Genomic DNA, 16,349 nt, shown 5'->3' on the forward strand with positions numbered 1-16,349 from the left:
GGCAAGGTCTCCCTTTTTAAAACAAAATAAATAAACAACAAAACAGAGGAGGAATACTACAGGAAAAAAGGGGAAAATAGTATTTCAAAGTAATTCCCCTTTGACAGATCCCCTCTATACGGCGGAGCCTTCTAGTTTACTCCTTGCCTCCTCACATACTTTGACTTTGCATGGCTCTTTCTGAATAAAGGAGAATAAGATTATTTCACTTTCCCTCACATATTTTGCCATGAGCTATCTCTTCATGATTTTTGAGCAAGAAAATTAATTTTTCTGTTGGCTGTACGCTTTTATTTCCCAGAGTCAATTCTTCCTGTGCTAATTGTGTCAATATTCCAGCTCAACTGGCTTCAGCTTACTATTTTATGACATGACATTTATAGGGGAAAATGACTCTGTTGTATAAACTGCTCTCCTGAGATATTCTGTCATGGCATGCTTGGTTTCTATTACTTCAAAAGAGAAGCCTCTCCTTGACAGCGTTTCCTTTTTTATGCAGGAATCACACCAGTATCCTTATTTATCAGGACTATGTTATTTCTTGGCCTACTTAATTTTTGCTATGGCTATTCTCACTTCCTCATAATTCTTTTCATTATTATAACAAGCCTGTATTTATGAAGGGGCCATTTTTTCCTATCATAAGGTTACGGTGTTCACTCATTTTGTTAGATATGGGGTTGCACTCTTTCATATTTTGTAACGTTCTTTGTTCCAAGCTTGTTGTTTTTTAGGCATGCATCATTTATATGTATGTTATGAATTATCACACCAGGCCTACTGATATATGATGTTTGATATTGATGTTAATCCTTCTTTTATTGCAGGTCTTTTTCTTTAATTGATCTATTACACTTTCCATGTGCTTGTTGTTTCACAAAGAACTATTTGCTGATTTCATGAGGTACTTTCCTCCTCAGTATGGCATTTAATTTTTGCTTTTTTGAATGATATGCACGTAGCTTTCCGTCACTGTGCTTCATATTGTGTTACTCTTTTGACCTCTCGTCATTCATTACGAAGTTGCTCTCATTATTGCTTCATACAGAGCTCCCACATCCATTCGCTTCTGTAGAACACCTGCGAAGCAGAAAATAACTATGTCTAACCACAGGAATGGCAGTAAAATACCTAAGCAACCACTTTTTAATGAGGTTGTGAAACAATCTGTTAATTTGTCAACGGAAGGGGTCGTGTCTTTGCCATCAACTGCTACCCAAGCCTCGCCGCCTCACGGTGACCAGGCATTATCTGACACCATGCAAAGAATATTGCAAGAACTTTTTGGGGTCAATCGTCGATTGGAGGGACTTGACATCACAATCACATCTTTAGCTGAAGAAACCAAATCGATTAGGGCAGATCTCACCACTTTTCATACAAGAATTGAATCTCTAGATTCTAAAATATTGCCCATGGAGACTCGTTTGGATTCAGTTCAGACTTCCGAGCAAGATCTTCTCTTCCTTCATAGTAAAATCATCGATTTGGAAGACCGCAGTCGAAGAGACAATGTCCGTTTCTTTGGATTTCCAGAGAACATTGAGAGGAATGACATGAAACGGTTCCTCTATGATACTCTTCCACCTATGACTGGTATTTCTTTTGCTCCACCTCTTGAGATTCAACGTGCCCACAGACTTGGCCCTCCACGTCCAGATCCTTCTGCGCGTCCGAGACCAATTATTGCTTGTTTTCTTAGGCATGAACAAACTCGACAAATCCTGACAGCGGCTCGTTCACGGGGTTCCTTTCTCTTCCAAGGCCATACTATTCATATAGCTGCAGATTTTTCCAAAGACACGAATGAACGACGGAAGGCATTCCTTTCAATGAGACCTCAATTACACCAATTAGACATTAAGTATGGCTTATTTGAACCTGCACGCTTCCGTATTACCAGGAATGGAGAATCCAAAGAATTTTATGATCCTACTCTTCTACAACAATTTTTGGATGACATCACCACTCAAGACATGGAAACACTCTCTTTTCAAAGTGATCAGTCTAAGTCATCTCCTACTCCTCCCTCAAATATGCCAATGCAACATCCACGCAATGTTAGTACTTCCAGGCAGAGGGGTAGAGATCTAAATCGTCTTCCTCGCTCTCAGGATGATAGGATGTCAGCCCTACACTCTGTTTCTACTCTTACTAAGGATCCGCAGAGAGACAAATCTAGATCGCCTCTCAAAACTCCTTCAGATGCTGACTGAATTCTTCTTTATTGTTAAAATGTTTATTATTGTACTTTCTTATCTCTTGACTCCTATACTAAATCCAACTCTTTTTTTTTCCTGTTTCATGTTGCGTTCTCTGCTCTGATGTTATTCTGTAAATCTCACTTCTGATATATGCCGTTGCTCTCTCATCCTTTCATTTTCTGTTCCTATCCTTTCTCATCATACTTTTCTTTTAGATGTTCTCTGAATATTTTATTCTTTTCTTATTCATCTATGTATTTTGATGATTTCTTGATATGGATGCTGCCTATGAAATTCAACTGTTTATTTTGCTGACTTGTTGTATTATATAACATAATTACTTTTACTTCATATTTTATATTGCAGTATTTACTCTAATTTCATTGAGCAGTTTCACGTTAGCAGTCTTTTCCGCTTCTCCAATTTATATCTTCTTATTATTATGCTATTTAATGCATGTTAAGGCCATAGTATTTCACATGTTACATTTCCTTTCTGCTTTAGTGTTCTCCTTCATTTCGAGATACTAGCATTAATCAATTTAACAATACATATTTAATATCCTTAGTTATTTACAGGGTGTACTTTATACTGATATTTAATTGTTCTATGTGTTGTAGGTAAACTCTGTTCCTTTCTTTCTTATTTTCCTCCTTCCTCTTGCTTTATATATTGTATTCTACAATTTTTCCTCTCTCCTTGTATTGCTTTGTTCTTTTTCATATTCCTTATGTTATATATTATGTCTTTCTTCCTTCCAACATTTTCTGTCTTCATTTATTGCAATACTGTCTTAATCTCTTATCATAGTTATATCATATTATAGATGTCAATATTCTTATTTCATGGCTTTATATTACATAGTAGTGTGTTAAGGCTTATTATGGTTGTTATTATGTTACACTCAATACTTTGCATTTTTGACATTTTCCATATATTTCATACTATCCTTTATTAATTTGCTTCACATTTTCTTTCTTCGGATGGGATCCTGTCCCACGGCGTTGCTTTAGTGCGCCCAGACCCGCGGTTAACAGTCTCGGTTCCTTCTTTATTTTCCTATCTTATTTTCCTCCACTTCTTCTATCTTCTCTATTCTATTTACTTGTTTCCTTCTTTATTTTCCTATTTTATTTTTTCTCCATTTCTAATATCGTATTTCTTTATTTCTTTTTACTTTTTCTATTCTGTAAAATTTTTACTCTGCTTTTCTAAAATCTCTTTGCGTTCCCCCCTTTATTTTTTATTTATTTATTTATATTTTTTATTTTTCTTTATTTTCCTTTCTTTCTTTGTTCTTTGTTCTTTTTCTTTATATCTCTTTCTTATCAGTTTCTCAGACTTTTACACACTTTGTCTTTTGTTTTCCAGAGTAACATCTTTCTTTCTTTCTCTCCGTCTACTTATTGCTTTTCTTCTTCTTTATCTTATCCTTAAATTCTTCTATTATGTCTTCTACTCATCCATTATCAGTGATTTCCTGGAATGTTCATGGTCTCACCCATTATATAAAACATAAGAAAGTCCTTTCATATTTGCACTCTAAACGTGTGGACATCGCTTTACTGCAGGAAACACATTTGGATGATGTTGAATCTAGTAAACTCAGCAGAGATTGGGTCGGAAAAGTTATTCATAGTAGTGTTTCTAAACCAGATCCCACCAACCCTAATCCTGTTCGTAAGTGCGGTGTAGCCATCCTTTTCCGGAAGTCACTCCCCTTCACAATTTTCAAGACATGGTCTGATCCGGAGGGTCGATATGTTTTTGCCAAACTGAAACTTGGGAATTCTTTTATTTGTCTTGGCTCTATATATGCTCCACTTGGTACCAAGAAACAATTTTTCCTTAAAATTAATCGCCTTCTCACAGAAATAAATACCTCTCAAGTCCTCATTGGAGGGAATTGGAATTTGGCTCCAGATCCTGCCCTTGACAAAACAGGCTGCCTTGATACTGTTAATGCTTCAGATAGAGCCATTTTGCGTGATATTCTCGTCGACAATGGTCTTGTTGACCATTGGAGGCTTAGTCACCCACAGGATAAAGAATATACGTTCTTTTCTTCTACCCATGGCACATTTTCCTGTCTCGACTATTTCCTTCTTTCGCAAAAGGCAGTTCAGTTTGTTACAGAGTCGAGGATTTTGGAAGCAGCCATATTCGATCACTCTCCTGTTCTTATGTCTCTCGATTTAGGTCTCTCTAGTCCAGGATGCAAACCATGGAGATTGAACATAAACAAATATAAAACACCTGCAGGTAAACTTCTGTTACAATCACACCTTCAGGATTATCTTACTATTAATGAGGATTCAATTTCCTCTAAGAGAACGGTCTGGGCAGCTGCTAAGGCGACCATTAGAGGTCAACTAATGCGCGATGCTGCTCTTATTAACAAGAACAATGCTGCTAAATAAGTAGATCATGAGCAAGACATTCAACAGCTTTCTCACTCATATGTTTTGAATCCTACCCTCCAGAATCGCAAAGTGTTGGAACAGGCACGAATGTCTCTTAATAGTCTTTTTACTTCTAAGGCTGAGTACGCCTTGCAAAAAATGAAAGGGCGACACTATGAGCAAGGGGAAAAAGCTGGTCGGTTACTGGCTGCACAACTGCGCCAGAGGGAGGCTGCTATGGCGATTCCAGCCATTAAATCCAGCGGTGGCGACGTGTTTACTAGACCCCAAGAAATTGTTGAAGAATTTGCTTCCTTTTATAGATCTCTTTATTCTCCAAGCACTCATATAGATAAAGTCAAAATTTCCAAATTTTTTGATGCGATACATCTTCCACGACTTTCAGATGATGGTAGAGCTTTACTTGATGGTATCATTACAAAAGATGAGATCTCTTCTGCTATAACTACCTTACCGTACCATAAAGCTCCAGGAGACGATGGTTTTCCTCTTGAATTTTATAAATGGACTGGTCAGAGCATGGTTGACACCTTACATGCCGCGTTCAAAGAGGCCGTTGAGGAATCCTCTTTCGGTTCCCTTTCTAACAAGGCAATTATAGCTGTTTTACCAAAACCTGGTAAAGATCCTTTGTTGTGTGGCAGTCATCGGCCTATATCTCTCCTGAATTCTGATATTAAAATATTAGCTAGCATTCTTGCATCGCGTCTTCGTAAAGTTTTACCTTCTTTAATTCATAATTCACAAGTAGGTTTTGTTCCAGGTCGGTCATCTCGGAACCATCTCCGTACGTTGTCTCATACTTTATGGTCAGCTAAGCACCTTGCAGACGATGCATTACTTCTTTCCCTAGATGCTGAAAAAGCATTTGATCGCATTGAATGGGAATACCTTTTTACAGTCATGCAAAGGTTCGGCTTGGGTGATCAATTTATAGATAAAGTACGTCTGCTTTATGATAGCCCATTGGCTCAAGTTAATTGCGCTGGTTTTCTGTCTACCCCATTTCCAATTCGACGAAGTACTCGTCAGGGTTGTCCACTTTCCCCTCTCCTTTTCCTCCTAGCAATGGAACCTCTGGCTGCAGCAATACGTCAATCTGCTGAAGTAGTAGGTGACCCTCTTCCAATTGGCCATTCTAAAATTTATTTATATGCAGATGACATTCTTCTTATCCTTACTGATCTTCCCCGTTCTCTTCCCACTCTCCTCCAAATTATCAACGATTTCTCTTCTTCTTTCTCGGGTTACAAGATAAACTGGGATAAAAGTGAAGCATTACCCATGTCCATTGGTACTACGAAAGCAGCAATATCTGGCTTTCCTTTTCATTGGCAAACATCCCGGCTTAAGTACTTAGGAATATTAATAAATAGAGGTTTGGATAATATGGTCACGGATAATTTGACTCCTTTAATCACGCAAATGCAAAGAGACTTTGATAAATGGAAAGCTCTGGGATTATCTCTTTGGGGACGAGTTCAGGCGGTTAAGATGGGTACTCTACCACAATTTCTTTATGTTCTAGGTATGCTTCCTCTCCACATTCCCCTAACTACTCTTCGATCCATTGATTCCAAAATAAAACTTTTTGTTTGGGGTACAGTCAAACCACGCCTTGCTTTGGCCAAATTAAAGGCTCATCAACTACATGGGGGTTTAGGGCTTCCTTCCATTGAGCATTATTCACTTGCACTTCATATCTCACAACTCACTTTTTTCTGCCCAAATCTAAAGATATACCTCAATGGGTTCCACTTGAACGTCACCTTTTAGCTCCTGGTTTAGGTTTGTCCCTTCTATATGGCACGGGGACCAGTTCTTCCGATCCTAAAAACCCTATCTTGTCTGCAATGCATAAATCTTGGCAGAGAGGTCATCGTATACTTAAATCTAATTCGCGAGTTCACGTTAAAGCCCCTTTATGGCTTAATTCAGCCATTCGTATTAGTGGTCGCACTTTGTCCTGGCCTTTATGGCAAGAAGCTGGCATCAATTCTATAGATCAACTTTTTCATGATGAAACTTTTAAACCCTTTTCCCAACTTAGCGAGGAATTTCATCTGCCTCCTACACAATCCTATAAATATACCCAACTTCAACAAGCTATCACGAAGCACTTAGGCTCTCCACCAGACTTACTCTCAGTCTCTCCTATTTTGTCTTATGTGCAGTTATGGGGAAATCTTAAAGGTGTGACTTCTGGTCTTTATAAGACATTCATGCATCCTCTATTTTCACAGCCTCTCTCACTAGCTCTTCAGCTGAAATGGCAATCCCGTTTATCAGTGGTATATTCCAATACTCAATGGGATCAAATTTTAGAAGGACTGCATAAGAGGGTTCGGGAAGCTCGTCTCAAATTCTGTATTTTCAAAATTCTCCATGAATGGCATTGGTCCTCGTACTAGATCCTTTTGGCTTTTTGTGAGGAAGACATTGGCTTCTACAATGTCATTACCTTTACCTTTCACACCTGCCAACATTATTTTACACGATTTTCGAGGATTCACGAAGCGCAAATTCGTCTCCTTCATACTGCTTTGGCTACGGCAAAAATTTGTATACTACGTCACTGGAAATCCCCCTCGGCTCCTTCTCAGGAAGAGTGGTTCGTGGCAATGACGCAAACAGCTTTCCATGAACGCACAATTTATAATTTACAAGATCAGGCTTTCATTTTTCTCCAAACTTGGTCCCCTTTCCTGGAAACCACTGTGGACGATGACTCTGTTCCTACTCCTTCTTCTACACACACTGTTTCTGCTTAACTCTATTCTCTCTATGATCCCTTCCCTGTTACTTTACTATTGATGCCTTTTCCCCTTCCTTTGTTCCACTTCTCTTCTTATCTGTTCTTGTTACTCTGGTAATCTCTTTCTTTCTTTTCTTTTCCTTCTTTCCTTCTCTTTTCCTCTCTTTGCTTTTCTTTTTTCTTTCTTTTATTTTCTTTATCTTTTCCTCTCTAGTATAATTTACCTATTATTCTTTCTATTCTTACCACATATAGGATTATGGAATATATGTTAATTTTGTTTCCTCATATTTGTTATGCCTTATGTGAGTTCTCTTCTCATTTGTATTTTCTTCCATTTATCATAATATTATTCTGATTTATTACTTCATTTGTATTTGTATTTTCATCTGCAAATTTTAATAAAAAATGTCAAAACAAAAAAATTAATCCAATGTAATTATTCATTATGCATAATCAGCTTCTAAAGTAACATAAAATCTGTATACCTAACACACTCTCCGGTTTAGTTGCTAAAAATGCCGAATTTACACAGCGAAGAAGCTTTGTACATATTCAGATGTTATTGAATTATTACATTTATGATGAGATTAAAGAACTGAGGTGTGCAGAGGGGAAAAATATGAATGAAGATAAAGGAAAATTATACCATACTAGCATCCTAATCCACCAGACAACAAGCCTAAAGATAACAAGCATTTACAATACAATAGGTCTCACATTTGCGAGAATTTAAGCTATAGGCATCGTAAATGACAATGGCTTTTATTTCTGTTTTGATAATTAACATAAATAAAATGCATTGTCATTTACAATGCCACTAGCTCAAACTCTTTTAAATGTGAGACCTATTTCATTTCAAAGAAGTTGCCGCCATTGTCCTGGGCTGCTTGGAAAGTGAAAGCTCGTATGGCACGCTGAATGTTACAGGAAAGCATGTTGTGTCTGGAGTAGAGAAACTCATGAAAGAAAACAGTGTTTACAAGCTAAATAAGACAACCCGTGTAACAATAGAAGTAAAAGGGCCATTCCTTATGGGAGGTTACAAATGAAGACAACGCAGTACTAAGGAGGGACTAACAAGTCTATTAACATATCAGGAGCCAGAATTTACAAAGGATAATAACACAAGCCAATGAAAAATATTGGCGGAGAGTGGGCAGATCTTCAAGTCCATACTCAAATGCAGCATGCCTCGCAAATCAGCGCATACTCTTCCCAGGCTCCACCTAATAAAGGATCTCATTAAAAAAGGTTTGCTCGGAAAGTGCCTCTGACCACCCCACAGCCTCTCTCAAGAATTAAAGATGGCTGCTCACTACCTCAAACCATAAAACACCCTGCAGTGAAATAACCTTTGACCTCAAGACAACCTTCTTGACCCTGAAACTATTCATGATGAGAGCTCCTAACAATGACACAGGCTGAAGAGAAAGCACCAATCACCAAAGATCTCCCTGTCATAAAGCAGAAAACCTGCTGTGTCAGGAGAGGCTGTGCTTTAATGTGGAGAGAGGTAAAGATGCAACTCTGAGGGAAGAGGAACCGCTGCGGTAGGGCAGTGTGCGTCTTTCTAGCCTGTAGATTACCAACAAGCTGCAGCAGTACACAGTCTCAAAGAATTACTGTCTTACACTTCTGCCTACATTAAAAAAAGTTTGAAAAACCATGAATATTTGGATAAAGGAGAACAATTTATGCATTTCAAATTTTCCTTGTCACGGTGCCCCCATTTCTTCTCTCCAGGTGTCTAACAGTGAGATATTCTGTCTGTACAGGAATTTATAGGTATCTCATGGGTGCTCTCACATGAGATGGTTCTATTTATAGCACGTATACAGACAGGTAGCATATGAGTTTCATGGAAAAGAGATTTAGGCTAAAAATAAAGATTGAGAATATTTGCATTGTTTATTTAGAACGAAACGTCCAGTAGCCAATCCAGTCCTAGTCAGTGCCAGCCCTAGTCAGTGGTGTTCCGGCTGGCTAAACTAGCAGCCCCCCCCCCCACTATTTGTAAAGCAAGGTGAAGAGCTGTGGTTGCACCACAAGGGCCTCTGTGACTCCAGTGACGTACAGCTTTTCCCTTACGGTCCAGCTGTGAGGTCAAATTGGATGTCGACCCGCTCTATCTGCAAGACACAGATGTCCCAGGTAGGCTTAATGCATGTTTATGGGGAAATCTCCATGCACACTGGGGCCATTGTTGTTTTGTTTTCAAGAAACAATAAGCAGCTATGGGATTTTGTGTTTGGAAAGCAAACAAACATCGCCAAGCAGGTGCAACAATAATGACGCCCCTTAGAAAAGTTCAGTGCAATCTGTGTACCCTCACACATCAGATCCACTGAAATGTTTTATAGATTACCCATCTGCATGGAGGGGATCTCTGAATATGAGGGTGGACCTCAGGAGTGAAGCACAGGCCATGGCCTCCACTGACCAGATGAGTTTACACACGCCTTCCAGGATCTAAATGACAATCTAAGGTCCTTATTTAGAGTTTGGAGTGAGCTCTAAATACAAAGGGCCTTATTTTTGTGACACATCGGCGGCGTAAAACATACCTCCTGTTGCGCCCTATTTACAAAGTGACGCATCTAAGCAGATGCGTCACTTTGTAAACCCCTGCGCTACATCATACCTGTGTCAGGTATAATGTATACAGGGTGGGCATTCCCACGTAAGTAAGCCTCGTAGAAGTGATGCAATCTACGAGATTTCACTGTGCCACTTCTAGGGTGCAATTGCGTCAATATCTTGCGTCTGCCTCACAGCAGGCATTAAACTGATGCAGGCCCTTTCACATGGGGCTTGCCCCATGTGAAAGGACACAGTGCTTAAGTTGCATCACTTTTGTGACACACTCCAGCAATGCGTCACTTTTGCGCCTACAGATATGTCAGAAATACTGACGTATCTGTAACTCCTTGCGACAAGATGCATCATACAGTAAATATGACGCATCAACTTGTCGCAAGGAGGGCGCACTGAAAGTGGCGCATCGCTGCTTTCACGCAGCAATGCGTCACTTCTCATGAATGAGGCCCAAAGAGCAATCAACCAGTTGAATTTTCTCTAAATAATAACCGCATTATTGAGGGACTTCAGCCGCTGGATTGTATTCTTTCTTTCCATTATCCTTCAGAAACTAGATGATTTTCAATCCTCTCCAAGCTCTAAATCAGCCTGAATAAAGACAAGAAAGAAGTAAAATAGTAGAGGCCAGGACTACACTGTTAACCACTACCTTCTAGACTTATTTAAGGGGGAGAAGAGTGGAACCTTAGGGCCTGCATGAACCTTTCCACACAATATGGTGGAATTTATGAGTTCCTCCTTCGTCTTTAAGCCTGAGAGGTCTGGTTTAGGTTTCAAAAGCAACTTAGCTCCACGCAACAGAACAGGGAAGATGGACAGATGGTGCATTCTTAGGCACACCATCGAGAGATGTCAGAACTAGCACAATGATATATTGTTCAGGGAAAACAATGCTCTCTTGGGTGGAATAAAGGACCCTTTTATTTTCTGTAACACAGAGGAGATATGCAAATACTTGAAAATATCAGATTGCAACCTGGATTTGAAACATGCTGTGCCTTGATGGAAATTTGCATCAACTGGAAGAGAACATTGTTTGACTTGGCTAATTTTCATGGAGGATCAGTGATGACCAGTCAAGAGTTAACATGACTGCCTTGTGAGTGAATAAAGAACGTGCCCACAACCCTAATGTTGTGCATCAAGCGAATTAATACGGCAAGTAAGATAGAAGTTGAATAGGTGTCCCCAGCCTAAGTCTTGATTAGCACAATAGTATAAGGCCTTTGGACCTGAAACTGGAACCCGCAACGTGTGTAATATTCAGTACAGGATTTCCCAGAGGAATTCCGAATTAGCTAGATTTGATGATATCTTTGACTCATTGATGGTGCACATCACAAGGGGAGTGAGCCTGCATTCAGGGACATCCTCATCTATCCCATTCAAGGCAGGACCAGCTTGAGCCTCTTACCTGCTGTAGTGCCATACTGGGGTTGTGAAGGTCAAGCGTAGCAAGGGATGGGATACGAGACTCTGATGCTATCCTGTTCTCCTTCTTTAACAATTTCAAATTTCGAACTGCAGGAAAAAAAGAATTCCATGGGCATGATAAATCTAGTTATATCTATATCAGAATTTTAGAAACTTTGAGGACAAGTCCCATTAGACTGTGGTGCCACATCATGGATTTTATTCCAATTCAAAGATATTTCCTTACAGAAAATGACAATAAACAAAACTACAAAAAAAACAGAGACAGGAGAATCATACCCTCGGCCCCTTTCAGTTCTGGAAGGTGGCTGTGGCCTAGCTCAGGCAAGCGAACATCTGTCCTTGGCAATTCCCACTTCTTCTTGCTGGTCTGGAGAAGATTCTTCTCATTGGCAACCTAATACCAAGGAATTTCATTAAGCGGCTATTTATGATCCTCAGTTGTTTTAGCGGTCTGCATGCATCACAGATATATTAAAGGTGCTCAATAAACAAGAGGATCTCAATAAACAACTGAGAAAAACAAAATGTTGGAAGGGTTGTTATGTAGGGAAGCATTCCATTCTGGGTTTTTTTCGAACACATTGTACATTAGTGATAGAGGCCAAACATTTGCTAATATGTCTTGCCCTGCCACAAAGCACAGTTCAGCAAAAACTGCTACACCTGCACCATTTGATCTGGGCCACAAACCACCCCAGACATGTGTCATCCTTACTGGGTCTCATCAGTGAGGTGCAGCTTGGGGCTCTATTGTTCAGCAAGGTTTGAAACCCATATAAGGGCATGTATTTGAGGTTGGCCTATCAGTTCGAGTAAAACAGAATTTTGTACTGATTTGCACCTAGTCGGCCACAGTCTGTAATCTCACTGTAAGCAACAACCAAAATGGAATGGTGTATAAGAAATTATAGGGCCACAAGGATGAGCCACACATTGAAGTCGTTAAGGTCTTTGCAAAGTTCATTGCAGCAAAAAAGGAAACAGACGGTCGCCTTCTTGGTCCCAACTGAATAATCGAATTCCCCAAATATTAATAGAACACGCTATTACGGTGTTCTACAATGCAGTGACCCTTATACTGAATGCTGCAAATTAAACTATGCCATCAGCGGTTAGGAGTGATTAAAATTAATGAAAGCCATCAAACTGCGCACTGTCTTTTTGGAATCTGCCTATAATTCTGCGATACAACTTATGTACAAATAATTTGCATTACAAAATGTGTTGCAGAGGGCTGCAAACTGACTTTCTTCATGAATATGAACAAGGCAGGTTGCTGTTATCAACCCTCTGTAATGGGCTACAAACACAGGAATGGCGGCCTGCAATAAACAGGAAACCATCATCCCAGAGTTTAAATCCTCGAATGAGAAACTTTTTTTTTTTTACTCAGCCAATGTTCCCAATGTTCTTTGGCCCATTGTCTGCTCACCCTGAGGTCACACGACAAGATTCACAAATGAGAAGGTGTTATGTTATATTATGATAAGAGTTTATAAGAGAACAAATACCGAAAAGGTGTCCTAGCCCTGAGAGAGGAAACAGCTGCTTCATGAAACTAAACCTACAAAAGCACAAATCTAACAAAAGTATGCATCAGCTCGATCCTCACATTTCCAGTTGGACAACCAAGTTCATAAAGTCTTTCTAAAATGCAAATGTATAGTGGTTTTCTGCAGGGTAATGGGCGGAGTGTTCCATAACCTCGCCACCACCACAAAAGTCCCACCTCCTAAATGAGCGTACACAAATTTGGGGACTGTGAAGAAAAGGGGGTCCATAGAGCAAAGGAACCTATTTGGAATGTGCCCCTTCAACCTTTCCCTCAAGTAAACAGGACGAGAATTATGAATAGCACAGTGTACTATGCAAAGATTTAAAAACAATCCTTTCAGCCACTCAAAGTCAGTGCAGGGTACACAGTGCAGAAAAAGAAAAATCCTGCCAGGCAGACCCAGCGTTAACTTGACTGCCATGTTTTACATACGCTGTAATTTATTCAACACAGCATGAGGCGCGCCCAAGAAAAGGGAGTTACAATAATCAACCGACTAAAAATAGTAGCCTGAACCACTAACCATCGAGCCGCTGACGTCAGCAGCGGCACAATTTTTCTGAGAAACCTAAAGAGGAAATAACTGTAAGCGGTCAAGTGATAAGCCAGTTTCATCAGGGTCAAATTCTCGACCAAGTAGAAACCCAGGGGGCATAATATCAAGGGCCATATTGCCGCTTTTGCTGCACTTTTTGCCGAAAAAGCGGCGATATTTTTATCACCCTATTAACAAGACTTCGTTAGCAGTGCTTTTCCTATCGCCTTGCATGCCAGCGATATTTATCGCTAATGACATGCAAGGTAGGCGTTCCTGACCAAAATAACACGTAAAAAGTTGCTAACAGCACTTCGCTGTATTACCAATGTTGTCCCGCGATAACAGAATTCGGGTTAAACCACGATGAACGCAGGTGTTTAACTCCTGATTAAAACCTGAGTTAGCCATCTTGTCAATGGGAGTTGGATTGGCAGGATAAGTCCACCATGGCTTATTAACTATGATTTCCCTATCGCTGCTTTTCTATCACTGGATTTCCAGTGATATTCAGGCATTTTGCCGCTATCGCTGGATTTTTTATCGCTTTGGGGTTAAGCGTTGAAAATAATGCGCTAACTCGGCGATGTAATCCAGTGATAGCCAGTGATGTTTAGCTTAGCGATAATTATCGCTGCCTGTTGATAATATGCCACCTCAGATTTTTCAAACACAGAGAAGGGAATAAGATCCAGGAGGGAGCCAGAATGTAGAAGGAAACGGTCTAGGCAACCTAATATGGAGCCACCTATATGACCTTAGTTTTGTCAGTATTAAAATTCAGATAATTGGATTTGAGCCAGGATGATGCATCTGACATACACTGATGGGTCATATTAACAGAAATACCTAATTGAGAGTCATCACAACAAAAGACCAAATTAGCATAGGCTATATATATATATATATATATATATATATATATATATATATATATATATATATATATATATATATATATATATATATATTCACTGAAAAAACCATAGGTTATAGACCATATATAGTTAGGAATTAGCATTTACAAAACCTTGAAAATTCAATGAAAAAACCATAGGTTATACACCATATATAGTTAGGAATTAGCATTTAAAAAACCTTATTTTACTCACACAAAACCAATGAAATTCCATATATAGTTAGTTGTACTAACTATATATCGCGCACCCGCAATCCACTGCTGATCATGTCACATATTACATCATTCATGACATGGTCAGTGACATCACTGATGACATCACTGATGACATCTCAAATGACATCACTGATGACATCACTGATGACAACATCCAGTGACTGTATGTTTCTGTAAAGTTAAAATATGTCTTACATATTGAAGAATGAGTGGATGTATAAGTGTCTGGATGAAGGATTTAGTAGGTGCATGACTGACTGTATGAGTGAGTGATTAAATGTGTCTCACTGAGTGCATGGGTTAGTGACTAAACTGTCTTAATTTGTGCATCATTATGTCTGTTGTTCTGTAAACTGCTGCATGTGTTGATCAGTAGCTATATGAGTAACTATATGGGTTATTGATTGGTTGCCCAAGTATTTGTATGGGAGACTGAGAGTGTGTGTGGGTGGCTGGGAGGTGTATGACTCTATGCATAGATGTATGGGTTCAAAAGTGCATGTGGAAACAGCTGTATGGGCGGTTGACTGTGTGCATGACTGTATTGGTGAGTGAATAGATATCTCAGTGCTACATGTCAAAGTAAGTACATATGTAAAATACAGTACATGTGAGAGTTGACATATATAAATAACTGTGCATAAGAGCCAGTGAATGTGTGAGTGGCTGTATGGATCATTGTGAACTTGTATCCAGGATTGTATAAGTGAGTAAATATGTTTTAGTATATGTTTGAATAAGTAAGGTGTGTATAACTGTATAGTTGTGAAAATGGAGGTGTGATTGATTCTTTGCATGACTGACTAGGTGTGTAAGTAACTCCATGGATGAGTGACAGTCTGTGAGTGTCTGTTTACACTGAGTGTATCTAAGGTTATATTAGAGTCTGAAGAGGTTCATCGTATTATCACATGAATGATGTCATCAGTGATGTGATCAGTAATGTCAAATGAGATGTCATCAGTGATGTCATCAGTGATGTCATTTGAGATGTCATCAGTGATGTCATCAGTGATGTCACTGACCATGTCATGAATGATGTAATATGTGACATGATCAGCAGTGGATGGCGGGTGCGCGATATATAGTTAGTACAACTAACTATATATGGAATTTCATTGGTTTTGTGTGAGTAAAATAAGGTTTTTTAAATGCTAAATCCTAACTATATATGGTGTATAACCTATGGTTTTTTCATTGAATTTTCAAGGTTTTGTAAATGCTAATTCCTAACTATATATGGTCTATAACCTATGGTTTTTTCAGTGAATTTCATTGGTTTTTTAAAAGCTAATATCTATAGCTGTAAAATGTATTCTTCTTTAAATCCAAAAATATATTTTATATGTTTATTAATAATTTTTTAAAATATTTTTTTTGTTTCGCTCCCGGTCCGCGAACCGGGAAGCTTCCCGTTAGCTCAATTTAAAGCCGCGACCCGGTCCGCGAACCGGTAAGAAATCAACATAGTGACGGTATCGCGTTGCCGCGTAATGCGTCTTATGACGTACTGCGTTAGCGCACCCGGAAGTGCCCCGGGGCGCGGACCGAGGCGCGAAACGCAGCTCCCCGGAAGCGATCCGCGGCGCGAAAGCGCGACGTATCGCGTTGCCGCGAAATGCGTCTTGTGACGTATCGCGTTAGCGCACCCGGAAGTGTCCCGGGGCGCGGACCGGGGCGCGAAGCTTAGCGACCCGGAAGCTA

At 39.5% G+C, this 16,349-nt stretch overlaps 1 protein-coding gene across 1 annotated transcript in view; it reads right to left on the reverse strand.

Annotated features, from left to right (window-relative positions):
• CDKL2 (cyclin dependent kinase like 2) overlaps window positions 1–16,349 on the reverse strand; it is a 522,774-nt gene that overhangs the window by 8,727 nt on the left and 497,698 nt on the right. The window contains exons 11-12 of the mRNA XM_078677465.1: window positions 11,697–11,814; window positions 11,398–11,504 (exon numbers count right to left, since the gene is read on the reverse strand). Coding sequence (XP_078533591.1) covers window positions 11,398–11,504; window positions 11,697–11,814 — 225 coding nt within the window. The remainder of the gene's footprint in view (window positions 1–11,397; window positions 11,505–11,696; window positions 11,815–16,349) is intronic.

Source organism: Lissotriton helveticus, chromosome 2_1, assembly GCF_964261635.1.
Source record: "Lissotriton helveticus chromosome 2_1, aLisHel1.1, whole genome shotgun sequence".
Taxonomy (NCBI): Eukaryota; Metazoa; Chordata; class Amphibia; order Caudata; family Salamandridae; genus Lissotriton; species Lissotriton helveticus.